A 24,482-nucleotide genomic window follows, 5' to 3' on the forward strand; every position below is an offset into this window, starting at 1 on the left:
GATGTTTCTTTGTATGTTACAAGTCACTTTTCTCTAGCCTCTTTCAAAATTCTCTGACTTTTGACAATTTGATTATATGCACCTCAGTGTGGATTATCTTTAGATTCATCTTGCTTGGTGATCTCTAGAGTTTGTGGATCTGTATTCCACTTGCTTCTCTATATCTGGGAAGTTTTCAGTCAATTTTTTGAATATGCTTTCTGGTCTTTTTTTCTCTCGTCCGACTGGGACTCCTATAATGGTTGGCTTGATGATATCCTGAAAGTCCCTTAAGCTTTCTTCACTGTTTTTCATTCTTTCTTTCTGTTTTCTCCTCTGACTGCATTATTTCCAAAGTTCACTGATCCTTTCTTCTGGTTGATCTAGTCTAATGTTGAACCCTTCTAGTGAATTGTTTTTCAGTTCAATTATTGTGTTCTTCAGCTCCATGACTTCTGTCTGGTAGTTTTTAATATCTTCTATCTCTGTGTTGAAATTCTCACCTTGTTCATGCATTGTTCTCTTGACTTCAGTGAACATTTTTAAAACAGTATTTTTGGATTCTCTATCAGGTAAATAATACACGTTCATTTCACTAGGGTCAGTTTCTGGAGATTTATCTTGTTCCTTTAATGTGGAACATCTTTGCCTAATTCTTCATACCTTTGACTTTCTGTGTTGGAGTCTGTGTATCAGACAAACCAGGCACCTCTTTCAATCTTCATAGACTGGCCTCATACAGGAGAAGACCTCAACCAATAACTCTGGCCAGAGATTCTAGGGGCCTCTACCAACTCTTTCTCTCCCCAGGAAGCAGCAGGCATCTGTGTTTTTTATATGCTTGCTTTGTGCTAAGCCAAGGGGAGGAGTTGTCTTTAATTTTTGCCAATTTGATTACTGTGTATCTTGGCATGTTCTTCCTTGGGTTTATCCTGCCTGGGACTCTGTGTACTTCCTGGGCTTGGGTGACTGTTTCTCTTCTCATGTTAGGGAAGTTTTCAGCTATTATCTCTTCCAATATTTCCTCAGGTCCTTTCTCTCTCTCTGTTCTCCTTCTGGGACTCCTAGAATGTGAATGTTGGTGCATCTGACGTTGTCCCAGAGGTCTCTTAGACTGTCTTCATTTCGAGTCATTCTTTTTTCTTTATTTTGTTCTACAGCAATGATTTCCGCCATTTTGTCGTCCAGCTCACTTATCCATTCTTCTGCCTCACTTATTCTGTTATTGATTCCTTCTAGTGTATTTTTCATTTCAGTTATTGTATTCTTCATCTCTTTGTTCTTTAGTTCTACCAGGTCTTTATTAAACATTTCTTGTATCTTCTCGGTCTGTGCCTCCATTCTGTTTTCCAAGATCTTGGATCATCTTTACTATCATTATTCTGAATTCTTTTTTGGGCAGATTGCCTACCTCCACTTCATTTAGTTGTTCTTCTTTGGGGGTTTTATCTTCTTCCTTCATCTGGTACATAATCCTCTGCCGTCTCATTTTGTCTTACTTTCTGCAATTGTGGTTTCATTCTACAGGCTGCAGGGTTGTAGTTCTTCTTGCTTCTGCTGTCTGCCTCCTGGTGGATGAGGCTGTCTAAGAGGCTTGCACAGGCTTCCTGGTAGAAGGGACTGGTTCCTGCCCACTAATGGGTGGAGCTGGGTCTTGTCCCTCTGATGGGTAGAGCTGTGCCAAGGGTTGTGTCTAGAGGGCTATGGACTCAGGAAGACTTTAAGCAGCCTGTCGGCTGATGGGTGGGGCTGTTTCCACCCTGTTGGTTGTTTGGCCTGAGATGTCCCAGCACTGGAGTCTGCAGGCTGTGGGGGTGGGGCCAGGTCTTAAGAAAATGGTGGCCTCCAGGAGGGCTCATGCTAATGAGTACTTCCCAGATCTGCTGCCACCAGTCTCTCTGTTCCTGCAATGAGCCACAGCTCCCCACTGCCTCCACAGGAGACCCTCCAATACTAGCCCAGTCTAGTAGGCCTGGCCCAGTCTCTTACGAGGTCCCTGCTTTTTCCCTGGGTCCTGGTGCACATGAGACCTTGTGTGCATGCTCCAAGAGTAGAGTTTCTGTTTCCCCCAGTCCTGTGGAATTCCAGTGATCAAGCCCTGCTGGCCTTCAAAGCCAGATTCTCTGGGACCTCCTCCTCCCATTGCCAGACCCCCAGGCTGGGAAGCCAGACGTGGGGCTCAGTACTTTCACTCCTGTGGGAGAACTTCTGTGGTATAATTATTTTCCAGTTTGTGGGTTGCCCACCTGGCAGGTATGGGATATGATTTTATCATGATTGCACCCTCTCCTACCATCTCACTGTGGCTTCTTCTTTGTCTTTGGGTGTAGGGGATCTTTTTTGTTAGGTTCCAGCACTTTTTTTTTTTTTTTTGTCAGTAGTTGTTCAGCAGTTAGTTGTGATTTTGGTGTTTTCATAAGAAACAGTGAGCTCACATCCTTCTACTCTGCCATCTTGTCTCTGTCTCAAGCTAAGGTTCTTGACAAGAGCTTTTACTTTTGATGAGGTCCAATTTATGGATTTTTTTTAATGGATCATGCTTTTTGGTACCATGTTTAAGAATTCTTCACCAAGTCTTAGATCCTGAAGATATTCTATGTTTTCTTCTAAAAAGTTTTATATTTTACATTTATATCTATGATCCATTTGAGGTGATTTTTTTTTTTTTTGTAGTACGTGGGCCTCTCACTGTTGTGGCCTCTCCCGTTGCGGAGCACAGGCTCCAGACGCGCAGGCTCAGCGGCCATGGCTCACGGGCCTAGCCGCTCCATGGCATCTGGATCTTCCCGGACCGGGACACGAACCCGTGTCCCCTGCATCGGCAGGCAGACTCTCAATCACTGAGCCACCGGGGAAGCCCCTGAGGTGATTTTTGTATGAAGTGTTAGGTTTAGGTTGAGGTTCCTCTTTTTTGTCTATGTATATCCAATTTTCCAGCACAATTTGTTGAAAAGATGCTCCTTCCTCCACAGAATTGCTTTTCCCCTTTTGTCAAAAATCAGATGAACATACATGTGTGGGTTCTCTATTTCTGAATTCTCTATTCTGTTCCATTGATCTATGTGTCTATCCCATCACCAATACTACACAGTCTTGAAACTCAGTAGAGTGGTCCCTCCCACGTTACTCATTCCCAAAATTATTTTAACTATTCTAGTTTTTTTGCCTTTTAGAAAACATATATTCACAATAAATAAATATTTCACACTGTGTACATATATATCAAATCATCATATTGTACACTTTAAATATATAAAATTTTATTTGTGAATTATACCACAGTAAAGCTAGGGGGAGAAAGTTGAGAAGAAAAAAATGCCAAGAGCTTGATAGAAAAAGGGGAAAAGACATTAACCGACAATTGTTAAAAGATATAAAAATGGCCTTTAAACATATTAAAACATTTCAAATTCACTCAAAATCAGAAAAATACAAATTAAACAATATCGACCTGCTACTTATCACCTATCAGTCTGGTGAAAATTAAAACGTATGGCATGGCAATATACTCTGTTGCTTAGACTTTGGGGAAACAGGCACTCTGATACACTGCCAGTGGAAATGAAAACTGGCAAAAACCTTCTGAAGGGGAATTTGGCAATATCAAACAAAGCTACATATGCAATTAGCATGAACACTACCTTCTCATTTCTAGGAATTTTCCTCCACAAAAATATATATGTGCAATATTATTTGCTGATGATAGTGTATAATTTCAAAATAATATAAACAATGCAAAAACCCATACATAGGAGAGTGATTGAATAAATTATGGTACATCTATAAAACTACTATGTAGCTATAAAAAAGAGAATGAGGAATATTTCTATAAACTGATATGGAGTGATTTACAGGATGTATCTTTAAGTTTAGAAAGGAAAGTGGAAAATATTATGCTACATTTACATAAGAAAAAAGGGGATACAAGGAAATGTATCTGCTTATTTGTGCAGAAAGAAATACAGGAAAAATAAACCAAGTACTATTGAGACTGATGAATGAGAAGTGGGTGGAAAGAATAAGGACATGGGAACAGGTTAAAGGCTTTGAATACACGTTTTTGCATAGTACTGACTTTTAGAATCATGGAAACATTTCACATACATTTCCCTCCAAATCATCAGCAACATCCCAAATGTGGGGGCAAACCAGAATGAAATACAAACAGTAACATATGACCCTAACTGAATTAAAAATGAATAACATGACCATACTGAATAGGTCTGGATAGAAAAGTACCAATCTAAATAATTTTGGGAAACATTATTGCAACCTCATACTGTAAGGCTAAAGATAAAAAGAACTGAACATATTGGGTTGACCAAAAAGTTCCTTTGGTTTTTAAGTAAAAATAAAAGACACATTTTTCCTTTTCACCAAGAACTTTATTGAACAACGTATTCACCATTTTGTTCCACTACCTTCTGCCATTTTTCAGGCAACTTCATAATTCCATCTTCCCCAAACTTTTTAATCTTTTTGAGCAACGAACTGTTCCAGGTGCCTTTTACAGTCTTCCAGGGAATTGAAATTTTTTCCATTAAGAGAATTTTGTAAAGACCGAAATAAATGGAAATCCGAAGGTGCAATGTCTGGTGAGTATGGCAGATGAATGAGAACTTCCCAGCCAAGCTGCAACAGTTTTTGTCTGGTCATCAAAGAAACATGCAGTCTTGCATTATCCTAATGGAAGATTGTGCGTTTTTCTGTTGACTAATTCCAGATGTTTTCCATCAGGTGCTGCTTTCAGGTGGTCTAATTGGGAGCAGTACTTGTTGGAATTAAACGTTTGGTTTTCTGGAAGGAGCTCATAATAGAGAACTCCCTTCCAATCCCACCATATACACATCATCACCTTCTTTGGATGAAGCCTGGCCTTTGGTGTGGTTGGTGGTGGTTCATTTCACTTGCCCCACGATCTCTTCAACTCCACATTATTGTACGGTATGCACTTTTCATCACCCGTCACAATTTGTTTTAAAAACAGAACATTTTCATTATGTTTAAGTAAAGAATTGCATGCAAAATACGGTCAAGAAGATTTTCTTCACTTAACTTCTGTGGAACCCAAACCTCAACGTGAATAACATAACCAAGCTGGTGCAGATGATTTTCAACGCTTGATTTGGATATTAGGAGTATGTCGGCTATCTCCCATGGTATAACTTTGATTGTTCTCAATTAACGCCTCGATTTTTAAAAAATATTTTAATTAATTAATTTATTTGGCTGTGTTGGGTCTTAGTTGCAGCACGCAGGATCTTCATTGCAGCATGCGGGATCTTTAGTTGAGGCATGCAAACTTTTAGTTGCAGCATGTGGGATCTAGTTCCCTGACCAGGGATCGGACCCAGGCCCCCAGCATTGGGAGCACGGAGTGTTAGCCACTGGACCACCAGGGAAGTCCCTAATATCTCAATTTGATCACTAACAACTTCAACTAGTCTACCCGACCATGGAGCATCGTCCAGCAAAAAATCTCCAGCACGAAACTTTGCAAACCACTTCTAACACATTCAATCAGTCACAGCACCTTCTACATACACTGCACAAATCTTTTTTTGCATTTCAGTTGTGTTTTTACCTTTCTTGAAATAATAAAGCATAATATGCCGAAAATGTTGGTTTTTTTCTTACATCTTCAATATTAAAATGGCTACGCAAAAATTCACCAATTTTGATAAGATTTTTTAAAATGCATGCTGATATGACAGCTATCACGATACAATCTACCAAAATTGTTTCAAATGAAGTTAGAGACAACTAAGCACTACTAGAGCCATCTTACAGAAAAATCTGAACGAACCTTTTGGCCAACCCAATAAACACTGTTCTCCAGTTCATATATTTGCTTTTCACAGAGGCATGGGTTAGTTACTCTAAAAATACTTTACATGTATCCTAGGATTGAGCAACTAAACAAACATATTGTGAATAATTTTTTTTTAAAAAAGGAAAAGGATTGGATGTTTGAAATGGGCTGTATGGTACAGAGTAGGGAATGGTGCAAAAGGCATTAAACAGCAGACCTACCCAGAAATCCACAAACCTCTGCTCTGGAAGTTAAGTTTCAATGACTCAAAAGAGTACTGGATGACAGGAAGGGAAGGCTGTTCCATGGGAACTGGGACTAAGGGAAGAGGTTATATATTTTCTTTTCTTGGGGCCTGATCCTGGATCGTTGTACTGACTGGACCTCTGAAAGTTTCCTCTCCTTGGTATACTCCTCTATGAAGACAGCAGGAGCTCAGCTAAGGAGCACTAAAACTGTTGTTCTTTGAGGGTGGTTGCAAAGTAAGGACACTCCAGAAGAGAGAGAGCTCAAGAGGAGTAGGAAGAGACATAGTCAAAAGGTAGGTGTCATCATGTAATACTCTGAGGGTGGGAGCAGCTATCCTTCTGGCAGGCAGCATAGCTTTGATCTTTGGCCAAACAACTGTGTCACTGACAAAGACTTGGGTCCAAGGGAAGTCAACTCACAGAGGTCTGGGATCATTTGCTGTTTCACTTGGGCCATGACAATGACAACCCCAGTTAGTTACTTTGCCCGCCCCCTGTCTTGTCTTCTATGAAATCAAGTGGTCATGGATAAGGTTTGGAGTGATGTTTCTTCAAGGAATGCCGCTTAGGGCATTTGAGAAAGGGCCCTTCCCATATTAAGCTGCATGTCACTTTATTGGTAATTGTGACTATTCTTCCAGGGATGCACTGTAGTGGGAATCTCTTTATTATGAAATAGTCTTCCCTAGGAATCTGATGATGTTCAGAGAACTAGAAGAAAAAGCAGAAAAGGTGTCCAATGTCCTGCTCAAACAAGAAAAACGGCATACTATTAAGTTGAAGCAAAAGAAAGAATTATTTGTCAAGAAGTTCCCTGTTTATACACATCAAAATGGGAAACTAAAAAAAAAAAAAAAAAGGGAAACTAGTCTTGCTTTTATTCAGGATGACTGAGTATTCAGAGGACGACCTGGATTCTTTTGTGAAAATCAGCACTTGCTCAGGGCAAAAGGGAATCCTGACCTTAGATGGCACTGTCTTTGGTATCAAGCCTATATATATTGAGCATATATGGTTTACAGCATATCTTTAAAATCAGGTGAGTCTTGTGTAATCCGTGGAGATAAGCAAGAGGAGCTCTTAAGCACTTCACAATTTCAGAGCAAAATAGAACCTTCCTCAGTTCCTATGTCCTATATGTGGCCACTTCCCAAGTATGTACAAGTTGATTGTGGTTGACAATAAGTGATTCCAAATGTGGAATAATAATGTTACCAAGACCACAAAGATGTTAATAGATGTCCATGCTCTGGTCAATAGGTACACGAAGGATATAACATGAAAGCGGTGCTTACTGGGTTAGGGATATGGATAGAGAAAACCCTTGTGCAAATCTTCCTGAATTTGCAGGAAACACTTCAAAATTTTATACACTGGAAAGGCCGGAATCTCTTGAGAGGGGTGAAACATGATGCTGCTCATGTGATTATTGGCCAAATTCTTGGGAAGTATGAGGGCCATGCATTTCTCAGTGGTTACCTGCATTGCCAAGAATGAAACCATTGCTGAATCTTTCTTTCATGAAGATACACCACATTTCACAGCTTTCATAGCTCATGAGGTTGGCCATGACTTGGGAATGAAGCATGACCACGTGGCCTGCAAGTTCCATGGCCAGCACCTCTGTACTACTCATGAATTTATTACTGTAGATATGGGCTTCAGCAACTGCAGCTTCCACTATTTCCACCAGCTGTTGCATAAGCACAGAGAGGGCTGCCTATTTAATAGAACTGAGCTCCAAAGCTCTTTTTGAAAGCCATATTGTGGGAATAAGATATTAGACAAAGGAGAAGAATTTGACTACGGCAGTGTTCTTGACTGTCAAAAGGATCACTGTTGTCTGCCCTCATGCCAGCTGAGGAAGGGTTTAAATTATGTATTTGGATCTTGCAGCAAAAACCGCAAATCTCTAAAAGCAACCACAACTTGCCACCTCAGCGTGGATAAGTGTGACCTCCCAGAATACTGTAATGGCACCCCCAAGTGCTGCCACACGGACACCTACAAGCAAGATGGCACTCCTTGCAAGGAACAAGGTTATTGTTGCCAAGGCCGGGGTTGAAGCCTGGAGAATCTGTGTGTTAAAATCTTTGAAAGGGGCACAAAGGTTGCCCAGGAAAGTTGCTAACATTAATGAATACCAAGGGAGACAGGTTTGGAAACTGTGGCAGTGAATCTAAAGGGATATTTAAAGTCTTCAGCAAGTGCAAGGCCAGAGATGTAAAAAGTGGGAGGCTGCTATGAGAAAACATCCAAAGGCTCCCATGCATTGAAAAACATCAAACACCCAGTTCCCCATGCAGAACACATGGTATTGGGGTGCAGAGATTTTTTGAAGCTACAGACTGGGCTGATGAGGAGGAGGTGAAGGATGATACAACATATGGTTCAAGGAAGATCTGTATTAATCAAAGCTGCATAGATACAACTGTACTCCACTATGACCGTAAACTGGACAAGTCATGGAGTCATGGGAGGGGTATTTGCAGAAATTTTAAGAACTGCCACTGTATCTATGTCTATGCCCCTCCTACATGTGAATTCAAGGGTTACATAGTTTGAATAGTGGCCCTCCTACTCTCAGCATGACGAAGAGTTGATAATCCCAATCTTGCCTACCATTTTATTATTTTCCATTCCTACTATCTTTTTATTTGCCTACATCTATAGAATATCTAAGACCAGTGTCAATGCAAAAAATTCATCAGAGAAGCAAGATGAACAAACCTGACATATATTTGATAATTATCTTCTTTCTGGTAATAAAGTCAAATATGAAGTGATACCAATAGGACATTTTAAGAATTGGACTCCTAAATTCTGGTGTCCCTCAAGGTCTATGGAAATGAGAATCTTGCTTCCATCTGTCTTTCTATATGCTGAATTCTTATTAGTTTTTAAATTAAAAGAAGTTAAAGCAGCTCTCTAGGTAAGGCAATCTTTCTTGTTCTGTGCTACCCAGTAATCTGTGTTATACGTCTTAGGAGGCCTCAAGATGTGTTCTTGACATAATGAAGTCAGGTTACCATCCATAGTAAGGCTGAAGCTCATGGCCTAAAACCTAAAGAACTATTATTGAGCTCCCTAACATTTCTACTGAGAACTCCTTTGGAAAGATCTCTGGAACTTACTTTTCAGAGTATACTGTCTAATGCACCATTATAATCTACTCTGTCAATTTCCTCTAATCTTAAGGATTTTGCCTTGCACTGATGAAGGGAATTTACCAGGTGAAAAGTATCTGATTATTAGTTCCAGATGTTTTAGTTGATTGTCATTCCAGTTTTTGTCCATTTGGCTTTCCCCTTTGTTTTGGCATCATAGTATCTGATGCCCTGGCCTCAGTTTGGCCTTGTTAATGACTTAACTGGAGAGACCAAACATCACTTGTTATGTGACTAAAGAGGAAGAAACATTAAACATCCCTACCCATGAATGAGGCTCTTCAGTGTGGGAATCTTTTATTTCCCCAAAGGTTAAATTCTGCTTGTTAGTCATTCATTCATCTGTTCATTCATTTATTCAATACACATATATTTAGCACTTACAGCCAGATTGAACCATGTAAAATTGATATTAGACCATTTTCACCTACAAAAATGGCAAGTTCATATGGTTCAACCTAATTCTACGTCCAAGCACTATGAAACCTACCTTGGGTTTTTGCTTATAAATGAGAGTTGAGAAGTTTTTGATTCAGAGTTTTAGTCCTGATTTCTCTTAAATCTTATTATCCACTGTAACTTCAAAAGACTGGCCTTAATTTTATGGAGCAGGAAGGTTCCTATTGCTAAGGCCTAGAACGGCATGGAATATGTAAGAGACTAGGATGTGGTGTGTATGAGGATCCCACTATCACTTTTTTTTAAATTAATTAATTTATTTTGGCTGCGTTGGGTCTTCATTGCTGCACGCGGGCTTTCTCTAGTTGCGGCGAGTGGGGGCTACTCTTCTTGCGGTGCACAGGCTTCTCATTGAGGTGGCTTCTCTTGTTGCGGAGCACGGGCTCTAGGTAGTGCGGGCTTCAGCAGTTGTGGTTCGCGGGCTCTAGAGCGCAGGCTCAGTAGTTGTGGCGCACACACTTAGGTGCTCCACGGCATGTGGGATCTTCCCCGACCAGGGCTCGAACCCGTGTCCCCTGCATTGGCAGGCAGATTCTTAACCACTGCGCCCCCTACTATCACTTTTTTTGGCAGCTTCTGTCCTTGCTTCTTCTGAGTTTCCAAAACTCTTCAAAAAATGTAAACCCAGGACTTTGTACAACCAAAAGGAGAGTAATAGCAATGTGAAGATCTGAGAAAGTTGTTGCATGCCACACTACTTCCCCCACAACCATGGAGTAGAGAGCCTGGAAATACTTTATATAAATAATAACTTGGAATTTATTTTTTGTAGAAGAGACTTAGACAAATCTAATATCTATTGAAATAATGAGTCTATGTCTTAGGTGGAAAGTGGCTTCATCTCCCTGAATAGTGACTTTACTTGTGAATCAGAGAATAATGATTAGATCCCACCCACTTCACCTAGAGTAGCTACTAACCATGGCACTACACTCCCTTTCACTTCCGTAGTTTAAGGCATGGTTAGAAAAGACTTAAGATGTTCTTCCCAAACATTCCTCCCAAACCATTAGTGTAGAATCATTCCAGTTCTGGATGTTCCAGTTTTACAGTTTCAAAGAATGGTGGAGGTGCTAGTAGCAAAAGCAATGGTAGACTCCAGTGGATCTGGGCCTCTGCTATAGAATCTCTTCTGTGAGCATAATAATGGTGTCTGGGTGTCTGCATCATGCCGAGCTTCTTGCTTTAGTTGGTAGAACTTGTACTGTGTCCAGCTGTATACTCCACAGTTGAGCAGACCCTGAGATGATGCTGTTAGAGCCTGGAGGAGATGAAGGGGTGATGGAGCCCATCCTTCAGATTTTCAGAGATTTGGGGAATAGTTTCCATTCCTCTTATTTATAAATCACTGTTATATTTATTCTATCTCAAAAATCAAAATTTGGTGTCAGTTTTTAAAAAATATTTTTCTAGCTCTTCCTGAACTCACTCTTCACACCATACCTTGTTATGGATGACTGAGAGTTAGTCATATTTCTTAGTATATACATAAGGATAATGAAGTCGTTTCAATGGCCCTCCTTATTGCCCCATTTCCCAGGTTAGGCTTGAAGAAACTGCCCTATCACCATAGTCGGATAGCCCAAAAAACCCTTCTTAAATCTGATAAAGGATGAAAAGAGAGAACCATTTTTTCTTTACTTCTCTCTCTCCATTCACCTAGAATAGCTAATTTATCCCATTCATTTCACTCTGGGTGAGAGAGAATCATGTCACTATCAGAGTTTCATAAGAACATTATCTGGTAGATCTTTTCTTTTGTTACCCATCCCTTAAAAAAAAAACACATCAATGAAATGAAGTTGGCCTGAGATATACATGCTCTGGAATGCATGGCAGCACTTCACAAAGGTATCTACCTCATCTGTGAGGAAATTTCCACATTCTTCATGACTGAATATAAATAATATATTTCTCTCTTGCAATGCAGAAAGAAATACCCTAAGGGGAAAAATTGTGCTTACTGAATAATGGCAATGTAAGAGAACAGGATAAGAGAGTATAAGAACAGAAATGCTGGATGTTCAAGGTGTTACCTGGAGAACATAGAGGGCCATGTGAAGTTTGGTGTCCTGTGGCTTAGTCATCTTTATGATCATCAGAATGACAGCTGTGAAAACACAAAGTATAAATCTTGCTGCCAGCCCTGGCTGCCTGAGCATAATTTTTTTCAGTATACACGCCTAAGCATTGTGAGAATTATAGGCATAATGAAGACTAGCAGTGAGATTAACCAGTTATATAAACCACTGGCCTCAGATCTCCAACCGCTATTCCTCATTGATTAAACTTTGCAGATTATTAGAGTAGCAATGGTGGCAAGACATACTACAGGAACATCATAAGTTACAATTCTTAACTTCTTATGTTTACCAAGCCCTTTCATAAACATTATCCTATCTGATCCTTACACTTTAACTTTATGTAGTAGAAAGGGCAGGTGTTAATGTCTCTGAGTTCTGTCAGTACATTTCCTCTCATATCATCTCACATCTAATTCTCTTAATTTCTAAAACATAAGAAGATACGGGTGGAATGAAGGTAAATTTTACATGCTGGACAGAAATTTGTAGTCATCCTTCTTGGTGAGACTACTTTGCTTGACCACAATCTAATGGTTACCCTTTTCATTGCCCAAATCTTTCCATTAAGATACCCACCTGGGCCCCAGCAGCAAAAGAAGGCCACGGGGTAGAAGCGTACTCGCTGCTCCACAATGTGAATCACTGCCCACTGTTCACTCCCCAGAAAGCCAGTCGATTTCAGAAACTTCTTGTAAAGTGTCTGGGCTTGAATGAGTAAGACCTAAACATGAGTATAGCGGTGAGTAGTCTGCCTAAGGCTTACTAAAACTTCCCAGGTCTAGCCTATCATTTTGGAGCGATCCTTCTCTTAGGATCTGACAGCAGGAAAGACCATCCTCCTGTCTTTACCATCTGAGACCAGGCTTTTTGAAAATTATCTCTAGAGTGATCTTTTGCTTGGCCAGGTAAATTGACAGATATTAGTCAAACTATATATGTTCAATACATAAACCTTACATCAACCCTCAGGCTTTCATTTTTCTCAATGAAGTTAATCACAATATGCATGGGAAGTTAAAACTAAGATCTAACCAGATTCTCTCTTAAAACACTTTATTAAAGGCTGTGTTGCAGGGAGATCAGCTCGGTGCTTTGTGACCACCTAGAGGGGTGGGATAGGGAGGGTGGGAGGGAGACACAAGAGGGAGGAGATATGCGGATATATGAATATGGTGAATTACATGTACAGTACAGCTGATTCACTTTGTTGTAAAGCAGACACTAACATACCACTGTAAAGCAATTATACTCCAAAAAAGGTGTTTAAACTAAATAAATAAAGGTTGTGTTATTAAGTGTTCTGTGCTTAATACCCCTAAAATAAATACTTTAGCACTGTGACAGAGCTTAAATTCTCAACTCCCAGAAAAAAAGTTTTAGGAAGTCTCTTCTTGCACTTAGATGGAAAACAGATTGTTTTTCCCTTCCATTTGGGAGCAATTTGAATACGGTTTAGTTAATGAAATAAATATAAATCAGTTCAATGTCCTTTTTGTGGGGAGTAAATTAGGTAATAAAATCTGTCCAAATCTGAAACTTTTTCTAATAATCCAGATCCACTCTGTAAGTTAATAACCCAATTACTTAAGGTTAGCCATGTGGTTTCCTTTCCCCACAGACATAGGAATCATAAAGAGGCTTGAACTTATTTGAGAATATTTACATCTAGTAGAATCAGTTCACCGTTTGCTGATTACAAAAGAATCAGAATGCCAGTCCTGAATGCCCACTGAAGCCTGGGTTATTCTGAAGGAGCAAACAGGAATCCCTAGGGTGCCAGGTTTTGGGACACATGTCTCTCCTGTCAATCAGTTCTAAATGAAAACCATCAAGGCCATTTTAATATAAACTAGTCATTGTGCATTCTTTACAAAGTTGCTGATTTGATCTAAGCTATCTCCATAACTTATTTTTGAATTGTCAAAGAAAAATTTCCACAATTGTATTTCATTCACAGATGTTAGTTGTGTTAGCAAAAGGAAAAAAACTGTGGGATAAAGTTGGTCTGCAACCAGATAGTTTATAATTCCTGAACTAGCATATGAAAAGTGGAGAAAATGATACTGGAAAGTAGATATGACAAATAAAAAGGCATGTTCACTTGCTTACTGATTTCGTACTGGGCAGTTATATATAAATAATGTATTGTCCCATGGATGATTACTTGTCCATCAGTCTGATGATGTCAAATGAGTATTTAATAACTGTCTGAGTCACTCAGCACTTTAAACCCAGTTAGACATAGCATAAATGCAAATTTATAGTCAATAAAGAATTGAGAAAAGAAAACTCTTTAATTATTTGGAAAATTAAAACAGAGAAGATGTCCTGTGTTCCAGAGTATCATACTTTATAAAGAATATACCCGACACATACTACTTTTCTGGTCTGGTCCTCCATGAGGATCCACAGGAACACATTATTTCTAGAGTGAGCATAATTCTCGCATAATGAATATAGGCTCTTTTCCCCACTCATCATTTGATCTTGGGAAGTCCAAAAGACTGAGGTAGTAATTAAATTATCAATATCTGCTAGACACTTTCTTAGTTCTAGGACTATGAGAAGTGCCTCTCCGCCCCATCTTTCCCAGGCCTGGGTATACTGCCCCATCCCACCCAACCGCCCCCTCTCTTTCCATAAAGGCAAGTAGGGTGGCACCATACCACAATGGTGAGGAGGCTGAGTAGAAAGCTGGCCAGGAAAATGATAAGCCCATAAAAATAAAGTGTGCTACAGACTGATATGTTGGCAGAAGGCAGGACTTTAGCCATGGATGTTGGTGTTGAGTACATCAGGATACACCTAGGAAGAGAATCAATGGTCAGGAATGTTGCTACAGGTATAAGACCAGAGAGATACCTATTTGGTGCAACAAAAGTTAATGAGTATGTAATTTAACTTATCATTTAGCTAAGCCTTGCCCATAATACCTTATTCCTTCTCACTGACACATAATCATCTAGTCATTTTGTGTTGTATTTCTGCTTATATATTTTTGGCCTTGACTGTACAACTTGTCCAAAGCCCATTTCAAATACAAGCACCTTGGCCAGAATGTATGTACAAAGTCTTCCTCCATCTTTGTTTGTAGAAAAGAATAGGTGTAGTCTATTATAAAAATGATAGGTTTGGTCCTTACTTACCTGTGGCTCTGGCTGAAGTTGCGGAAACATTCACTGGCATTGCCCAAACAGAATACAGGTATCATCAATAGTAGAGGTATCAGGCTGGGAGGAAAAAAACTTATCACCCTAATATTCAAACTTTTTTATGCCATTTTCCCTTTGCAAAATATTCTCCTGTCCTTCTTCCAACTCCATCACCCCACCAGCTCTCCGCAAATACATATATTTAATTCCTTCAAGAAAAGTACCTCAAAAACTTTAAGTATACCTTCTTTTCAAGTTCTGGGGGAAGTGGAGTGGGAAATGTATTTTATACCTAGGTTAATAAACCCTAACAGAGTTTCACAGAGAGTCTCTGGGAGCTGTATGATCAGATTAAAAATCCAAGTGGGTAATCGTGAAATGAAAAAGCTACCAAGGAGCTCTGTGATCAGTCTGTTTCACTTTTCATGGTGACCAGTAATAACTTCATTCTCATCAGCTCCTTCCTGAGAGCTTTTCCAAAGCACAGCTTTAAGCAACCAGTTATTTATGCAGCTAAATATATCCAGATCCCTATAAGAGGAAAAGATCTAGGAGTAAAAGTTATAAAGTCTAAAACCAACTCAATGTGACTACCACTTTAGGTGAGATCCAGATCCTTTCTGAGCTTAATAATTTTAAGAGTCTCACCCAATGTTATAAAGGTGAATAAGATCTTGAAAACCACCTACTACAACTTTTCATGATATATGAAAAGGAATTAGAAGTCAAAAGACTTAAAGGGAACTATTTATTGAAGGTCACACAGAGTTAATGGCAGAATTGGGACTAAAACCTAATCTGAAACTTCAAATTGCTTGCCTATTTTACCTGGGAAAATGGAATCAATGATCACACATTTGTTGTTTCTTACTTAGTAAAGCTCTGTGAGGACTCAGGAGTGACAGAATCAATGGAAATAAGGGCATTGTCCTCCTATTTGTTCCTACCTAGACCCAAGACTAACAAGAATCTACGCCTTGCTAGGAAGGAAAGCAAAAATCTTACCTTGACAAAATGATGGCTATTTGACTAACTCGACAGGTATAACCTATAACCTATGAAAAGAATAAATGTGAGTAATGTCTTAGGATATTGCCAATCATATTACAATAAATACCAGATCATCACTTACCATTTGATAGTACAAAAATTCCCAACAGCAGGTTTACTTCAGTTAAGCAATATTTGATATAAAATTCAATGAAATAGGGGGCTTCCCTGGTGGTGCAGTGGTTAAGAATCCGCCTGCCAATGCAGGGGACATGAATTCGAGCCCTGGTCCAGGAAGATCCCACATGTCACGGAGCAACTAAGCCCGTGCACTACAACTACTGAGTCTGCGCTCTAGAGCCCGCGAGCCACAACTACTGAAGCCCGTGTGCCTAGAGCCCGTGCTCCGCAACAAGAGAAGACACCGCAATGAGAAGCCTGAGCGCTGCAGCGAAGAGTAGACCGCGTGCAACCAAGACCCAATGCAGCCAAAAATAAATAAATTTATTTTTTAAAATTCAATGAAGTAGATAGTTCCTTAGCACTGAAGATAACAGAATTTTATCTGTATTACTATATTCTAAAAAGTACACCAAAAGCCACAAAGAGGGCCTGTAGAAAGTAGCTTAATATAAGATTTGGATACCACAACAAATTCTCTTAAGAAGAAAGGCAAATATGAAATCACACCATAATCCTTCATCTTCTAATAAAGTTCAATCCTCTCCTCTTTTAGATCAAGGGAGGTGTAGACTTTTCAGACCATATGGGTGGAGTAAAAGTCTATGTATAAGACGACCAGCAGAAACCATTATAGGCCAGTTTCAGTATAATAGGGCAGAGTCAGAAAAGCCCTTTGAATATAAGACCTATCTAGAAGAAAGAACATTTCAAAAATTCCCAGTTGCATTAGACACTGTAAAACAACTTACAGAAGAATGGCCCATATCCACTAGGAGTCTATGGAGAGAGATTTTGAAGAGAACGTCTTAATATAATAGAAAACAAAATTTTTTCTATTGGGTTGGCCAAAAAGCTCCTTTGGTTTTTAAGTAAAAATAAAGACACATTTTTCATTTTCACCAGGAACTTTATTGAACAACGTATTCACCATTTTGTTCCACTACCTTCTGCCATTTTTCAGGCAACTTCATAATTCCATCTTCCCCAAACTGTTTAATCTCTTTGAGCAAAGAACTGTTCCAGGTGCCTTTTACAGTCTTCCAGGGAATTGAAATTTTTTCCATTAAGAGAATTTTGTAAAGACCAAAACAAATGGAAATCCAAAGGTGCAATGTCTGGTGAATACGGCAGATGAATCAGAACTTCCCAGCCAAGCTGCAACAGTTTTTGCCTTGTCATCAAGGAAACATGCAGTCTTGCGTTACCATGATGGAAATTTATGCGTTTTCTGTTGACTAATTCCAGATGATTTTCCTCAAGCGCTGCTTTCAGTTGTTCTAATTGGGAGCAGTACTTGTTAATCGTTTGGTTTTCTGGAAGGAGCTCATAAAAGAGGACCCTTCCAATCCCACCATATACACAACATCACCTTCTTTGGATGAAGACTGGCCTTTGGTGTGGTTGGTGGTGGTTCATTTTGCTTGCCCCACAATCTCTTCCATTCCACATTATTGTACAGTATCCACTTTTCATCGCCTGTCACAATTTGTTTTAAAAACAAAATGTTTTTGTTACATTTAAGTAGAGAATCGCATGCAGAAATACAGTCAAGAAGGTTTTTTTCACTTAACTTCTGTGGAACCCAAATCTCAACGCGATTAACATAACCAAGCTGGTGCAGATGATTTTCAACACTTGATTTGGATATTTTGAGTATGTTGGCTATCTCCTACGTGGTATAATGTTGATTGTTCTCAATTAATGTCTCAATTTGATCGTTATCAACTTCAACTGGTCTATCCAACCATGGAGCATTGTCCACCGAGAAATCTCCAGCACGAACTTCGCAAACCACTTTCGACACGTTCGATCAGTCACAGCACCTTCTCTATACACTGCACAAATATTTTTTTGCACTGCGTTTTTACCTTTCTTGAAATAATAAAGCATAGTATGCCGAAAATGTTGCGTTTTTTCTTCCATCTTCAATATTAAAATGGCTACACAAAAACTCACCAATTTTGATCAATTATTTTAAAATGCATGCCGATATGACAGCTGTCACAATATGATCTAACAAAATTGTTTCAAATGAACTTAAAGACAACTAAGCACTATTAGAGCCATCTTACGGAAAAAGCCAAATAACCTTTTTGGCCAATCCAATATTTTAAGGCAGAGATCATATTATATTCTGGAATGCCATTGCTAGGGATCAATAAGGATTAAGTGAGCAATTAATCAATAATCAGAGCTGGGGGCTTCCGTGGTGGCGCAGTGGTTGAGGGTTCGCCTGCCGATGCAGGGAATACGGCCCCGGTCCGGGAGGATCCCACATGCCGCAGAGTGGCTGGGCCCGTGAGCCATGGCCGCTGAGCCTGCGCGTCCGGAGCCTGTGCTCTGCAATGGGAGAGGCCGCGGCAGTGAGAGGCCCGTGTACCGCAAAAAAAAAAAAAAAAAAAAAAAAAAACAAATCAGAGGTGGGTAACTGATTTTTCCTAAGAACTTTGGATCAGGAATAGCAAATGATTTAAAGTAGAACAGCCAGTGTCGACTTCAGGTAAAATGGGAAATAAGTAAAATTAGTCTTTGGTGACCTCTCCCACTCACGTTTCTTCTTCTTTTTTTATTCTATCTTCTATCCATCATCACGTGGCTACCCTGTGTTTAACTGCTGTTCTTATCCACTGTCAATGAATCTCTGGTAAAAAGCTTACTAGTAATAGTTTAGGGCCGAAGTCTTCCTGGGGTATTTAAAAGAGAACTCAAAAATGAAAAACAAATCTTCAAGGCTCCTGATATAAAGCTATAATGACAGAGTAATAGGCAGTGGGGGCAAATTTGGAGATAGAGTTTGTTTTCTTGGAATTAGTGTCATAGCATGGGTTATAAAGAGAAGTATCAATACTGCATTTGTATGCATAGAAAGCAACAGAATATTATATATGAGAGTTAATCTTACATCTCTCCTTCTATTTTCCTTCAAAAATTAAATTGCTCTGTAAGAAACAAGGATATATTATATGGCACAGGGAAATATAGCCATTATCTTGTAATAACTTTATTTTTTTTATTATTATTATATTTTGCGGTACGTGGGCCTCTCACTGTTGTGGCCTCTCCCGTTGCAGAGCACAGGCTCCAGACATGCAGGCTCAGTGGCCACGGCTCACGGGCCTAGCCACTCCGTGGCATGTGGGATCCTCCTGGACCGGGGCACGAACCCGTGTCCCCTGCATCGGCAGGCAGACTCTCAACCACTGCACCACCAGGGAAGCCCCTGTAATAATTTTAAATGGAGTATAATCTATATAAATATTGAATCAATATGTTGTACACCTGAAACTAATATAATATTGTAAATCAACTATACTTCAATTTAAAAAAAAGGTTAATTTGTTCTACTACCAGGAGCCCAAGACTCAGGATAATATTCCCCCATGTTGTCCCCATCCTTGGCTTCTGGTCTCATGACTACTTCTTTAGAGAATAACTCTGTGCCTGAAGAACTTCTCTCAAATTCCAGTTAGTCTCTTAGCTTATGAGTGAATGAATGAATAAAAACTTTAAATACTATATCTATACATTTCTTGAACTTTTTTGACATTAATCTGCTTGAAGGGAGGGAACTGAACTAATTGTTTCTTTGTAGTATCTTCTAGCTCCAGGATTGTAGGATTATGTAAACAAACATGTAAAATGGATATATAGCCGTAGGTCATTACTAAATTGCAGGGAGTTAAGAAATTATACAAGTTGAAAATATAAAAGAATAATTATAAGGGTTGAATCCTCAGAGGTAAACAAGAGATAAAGGGATCAGAATATAGTCCTGGGCTGTACAATACAGTAGCCACTAGCTTCATGCGGTTAAATTAAAATTAAGATTAAATAAAATAGAGATTAAAAAAAATTAAATGAAATAAAAATTCAGTTCCTCAATCGCATCAGCCACATTTCAAGTGCTCAGTAGCCACATATGACTAGCGGCTATAGAACTGAACAGTACATAAAATATTTTAATCATTGCAAAGAGTTCTATTGACAGTACTTGTACAGACTGTAATATCCTGTCTGGGATGCTGATAAGGGGGTCTCGTCATATTAATTTTTCAAGGATTTCCTTACCGCACTTTGTCCTTACAACAAAAAAGAAAAAAAAGAGAGAAAAAAAATTAAAAGCATTCTATACTCCTGCCCTTTTCCAGCAGTATGTATCTAGAGCAAGGCTACAAAAAGCAAGAAGAGTATCTTCTTAAGAAGTCAGTCAAGTGAGAATTTAAGAGTATTGTAGCATTTTAGAGCTGGAAGAAGACATTAAAAATCACAAAGACCAGCACTTCATTTTTATGATGAAAAGTTGAGGCCCAAGAAAGGGAGATGACATGTCCAAGGACATACAGGAGATAAATGACAGAACTAGGTTTATAAGACAGATCTCCTGATTCACTTTCAAATGCTCTTTTCACAGTGCTATAATACCATTTATTCATTCAACAAACATTTGCTGAGTTTCCCCATATACATGACAGTATACCACTTTCATTTGTTCTAGAACTGATGTGTAGGCTCTGGAAGAAGTATGTTGGGAGGATTTCCAGATTCACTTACTCCATGGTGCTCTTGAACAAAAATTCCCCTTCAAAAAGCCACAACAGAATGGATACTACAGAAATAAAAGGGCTAGAATATTTGTAAGATATGTATAGTAAGATTAAAATACATAAAGACATTTAAAGAAATGAAAATTGCTAACATCAGAAAAATGTCTTCTGTTAAATCACTTAGTGATTTACTGAAAGAATCAGAAATAAGAAACTAAGTGTACTATACAATAGAATACTACTGAGCAATAAAAAGGAATGAATTACTTAGACACACTACAATGAATGAACTTCAAAAGCATTATGCTGAATAAAATAAACCAGACACAGAGACTACATTTTGTATGATATATGAAATGTCTATATGAAATGTCCAGAAAAGGAAAATCTATAGAGACAGAAAGTATATTAGTGGTTGCCTAGCGTAGGGTATGGAAAATGGATTAACAGTAAATGTGCATGAAGGATCTTATTGGGGCAAATAAAATATTCTGAAACTGATCTATGATGATAATTTTACAACCTGGTAAGTTTACTTTTAAAACCACTGAATTGTACACATGAAATAGGTGAACTATGTGACACGTAAGATATGTATACACAAAAAAGAATCCAGATGTACTGACTCACTGACTTTGTGTTCTCCTCTCTTTTTGTAATGCTAGACAGTGCCCCAAACTCTTTGTGAACCAAAGAAGGAAAGACAGTTGCTCCCTGGATCCATCTTGTTTTCTGATTACCACACATGAATTCCTCTGCCCTTCTTCACACCAATACCTGTTACCCACACATACCAAAGAAATACATCAGAGAAGAACAAACACCCTCCCTTTCCAATACCTGTAACCCAAATCCCATGTTAGCTGGCTGAGCACTTTCCCTAACTGCTCTCCAAGATCTTTTTCTTTACTCTAAAAATAATGACGGATTGGCATAGAGCCAAGAAGGATTTCCCTTACTGAAAGGAACCAGGCAGGAATGGCAATACTATAAATAATATTTCCTATAATCAAATCCTGTTGGTGGTGGCGGTGACGGCAAGAGAGAAGGGGAAGTCATGTCAACAGACTGGAAACTACGCCAGTGTTGTTTGAGTGCTGTTTGTCAAGGATGTATGGGTTTGTCTTAGCATATTGTTCATAACTATTAGCTCTGAATAAAACTTACCAGTGGAACTGTGCTCTGTCCACTCTGGTGGGGTTTCATCCTCAGCTCTTTGTACAGGTACCAGATGTAATTGACAGTGTAGAAAAATGAGGAAATGTAGAGTATCTAGGTGAAAATCAAAACAGCCCATCATAACTGTCCCACTATGGCTTCCTTCAATTTTCTACATTATTTTCTGCTGTAAGAATCCTACCTACTGGTCTATTAGTAACTTACCATCTACTATCCATACCATGCAAAACAGGGCCAAGTCTGGGAAACCTACCCAAGGCCTAAAATATGTCCCAGGTTTCTTATTTTATCCTTTTGAATATTCAGAGGAACCACAGCATTATCTACCTCCTCTCACCCAACTGTTCTAATTTTATGAGGATATCACAGAATCTTCTTCTATTTTATTTTTTAATTGCAAAGGACATAAGAAGGGTACAAATGACCTTGTTTACAAAACAGAAGTAGAGTCACAGATATAGAAAACAAACTTATGGTTACCAGGGGATAAGGGGTGGGGGGAGGGATAAACTGGGAGATTGGGATTGACATATACACACTACTATATATAAAATAGATAACCAATAAGGACCTACTGAATAGCACAGGGAACTCTACTCAATACTCTGTAATGGCCTATATGGGAAAAGAATCTTAAAAAAGAGTGGCTATATGTATATGTATAACTGATTCACTTTGCTGTACACCTGAAACTAATACAACATTGTAAATCAACTATACTCTAATAAAAATTTTCAAAAAAGAAAAGGCCATAAGAATTTCCATTTCTAATAATGATAGCCTAGGCTGTCTTAACCAAACTTTCCAATCAAAAGAACAAAATATGTTGAATAAAATGTTTTTTAAATCTTTAAAAGCATCAAAGAGCTGACAAGATCACAATGAACCAGCAGCACAAAATCCAAGAGAAGGAATTTCTGCTTCCACCTTTGATGAAATAACATGAATAGAACTTGTCTTTCAGCCTTAAAAACTAAAAATTGGACAAAATATATGAAAACACCCTGTTTTCAAACACTGGATAACATCATTACAGAACAGTAATCCCTGAAAGAAGAAAAACGAACAAATTGAGTTCATCAAGTTCCCCAGCTACCTGGCTAGGAAAAGTGAGTACAGTGATGGGGAATCCAAACAGAGACAAGCTGTCCTGGTGAGTTGAGGAGACATTTCAGTGTTTGGGGAGGCCAAGGCAGCTAAAATGTGTGAAGCAAATTATCAGAGAAGAGGCAGACACACAGAGACATAGTGCTCTGGAGATGTGCAGAGGTACCTTCAAGTCTTTGATTAAGTATTGATCTACACACATGGGAGAGAAAACCATGAAGAGAAGAGAAAGAAGCACCAGAAAGGAATAGGTGGAACAATCTCCAAAGGAATCCCTGAAGGAGTAGTTTGTGTTCCCATCAGCCAGTGTGGCATGACTTCCTAATCCATAGGCTGGAAGGGCAGTACTGTAGAATAATAAGGTAGAATCATAAGAAGAGTATTGCCTTACTATTGGGACCAAATTAGCTGTACATGAAATACTTTCCTAACTAAAGCTTGAAAGCAAGCCTTCAAAAAATAAAGGATCAAACAGACTCAGAGTTAACTATATATAAGACAAAATCCCCAAATTTAAATGGGATTTATATATGTATATAAAATTTATGCATGTATATAAAACCTAATACCCAACAATGTTAAATCTAGAATGTCTGGTGTCTACTAAAATATTGTAAGTCATGTAGATAAGCAGGAAATTATGGCCCATAACTAAGAGGAAAATTAATCAACAGAAATGAACCCAGATACAACATAGATTATGAAAATTAGGAGACAAAAATGTTAAAGGAACTATTGTAAATATACTCAATATGTCCAAGAAGGTAGAGGAAAGCATGAGCACAACATTGAGAAATGGAAGATATAAAAAAGATCCAAGTTGAAATTCTAGAGATTTTAGAAAAATTCTAGAAAAATATAATATATGGAATTTAAAATATGGAAAATTAAAAACCACAAAAAATTAGTAAACTTGAAGACACAGAAATAGAAACTAAAATGAAACATCTAGAGAAAAAAGACTGAAAAAAAATGAACAAAACTTCAGTGAGCTGTGGAATACAAGTGGGCTAACACACCTGGGATTGGAATTCCAGAAGGAGTAGAGAGGAAGGGAGAAACAAAGAAAATATGTTTGAGGAAATAATAACCAAAAATTTTCCAAATATGATGAAAATATTAACCACCATGTCCAAGAAGCTTAACAAAACCAAACATAAGAAACATGAAGAAACCACACCAAGGCACAAGGTAATCATGAATATAGATGCAAAAATCCTCAACAAAATATTAGCAAACCAAATTCAACAACACATAAAAAGAATCATACACCATGATCAAGCTGGATTTATTCCAGGGTCACAAAGATGGTTCAGCATATGCAAATCAATCAATGTGATACACCACATCAACAAAAGGAAAGGCTAAAACCACATGATCATCTCAATAGATGCAGAAAAGAGCATTTGACAAAATTCAACAATTCATAATAAAAATTCTCACCAAAGTGGGTATGGAGGGAAGACATCTCAACATAATAAAAGCTACTTACGACAAACCCATAACCAACATAATACTCAATGATGAAAAGCTGAAAGCCTTCTCACTAAATTCAGAACAAGACAAGGATGCCTACTC

The 24,482-nt window shown here is 38.6% G+C and overlaps 1 protein-coding gene across 4 annotated transcripts in view; it reads right to left on the reverse strand.

The window, feature by feature from the left end:
• The window catches only part of TMEM116 (transmembrane protein 116), a 135,857-nt gene that overhangs the window by 38,858 nt on the left and 72,517 nt on the right, over nt 1-24,482 (reverse strand). For 3 of the 4 annotated variants that reach the window (XM_079942601.1, XM_079942598.1, XM_079942600.1), the window contains exons 5-11: nt 21,786-21,890; nt 15,907-15,956; nt 14,896-14,979; nt 14,416-14,554; nt 12,326-12,470; nt 11,702-11,775; nt 1,028-10,926 (exon numbers count right to left, since the gene is read on the reverse strand). In XM_079942601.1, the coding sequence (XP_079798727.1) occupies nt 10,720-10,926; nt 11,702-11,775; nt 12,326-12,470; nt 14,416-14,554; nt 14,896-14,979; nt 15,907-15,956; nt 21,786-21,890 (804 nt within the window). In that variant the 3' untranslated portion in view covers nt 1,028-10,719. Of the gene's footprint in view, nt 1-1,027; nt 10,927-11,701; nt 11,776-12,325; nt 12,471-14,415; nt 14,555-14,895; nt 14,980-15,906; nt 15,957-21,785; nt 21,891-24,482 lie in introns of those variants that run through there. The other variant, XM_079942599.1, reaches the window with a different exon arrangement.

Source organism: Stenella coeruleoalba (genome assembly GCF_951394435.1).
Source record: "Stenella coeruleoalba genome assembly, chromosome: 14".
Lineage (NCBI taxonomy): Eukaryota > Metazoa > Chordata > Mammalia > Artiodactyla > Delphinidae > Stenella > Stenella coeruleoalba.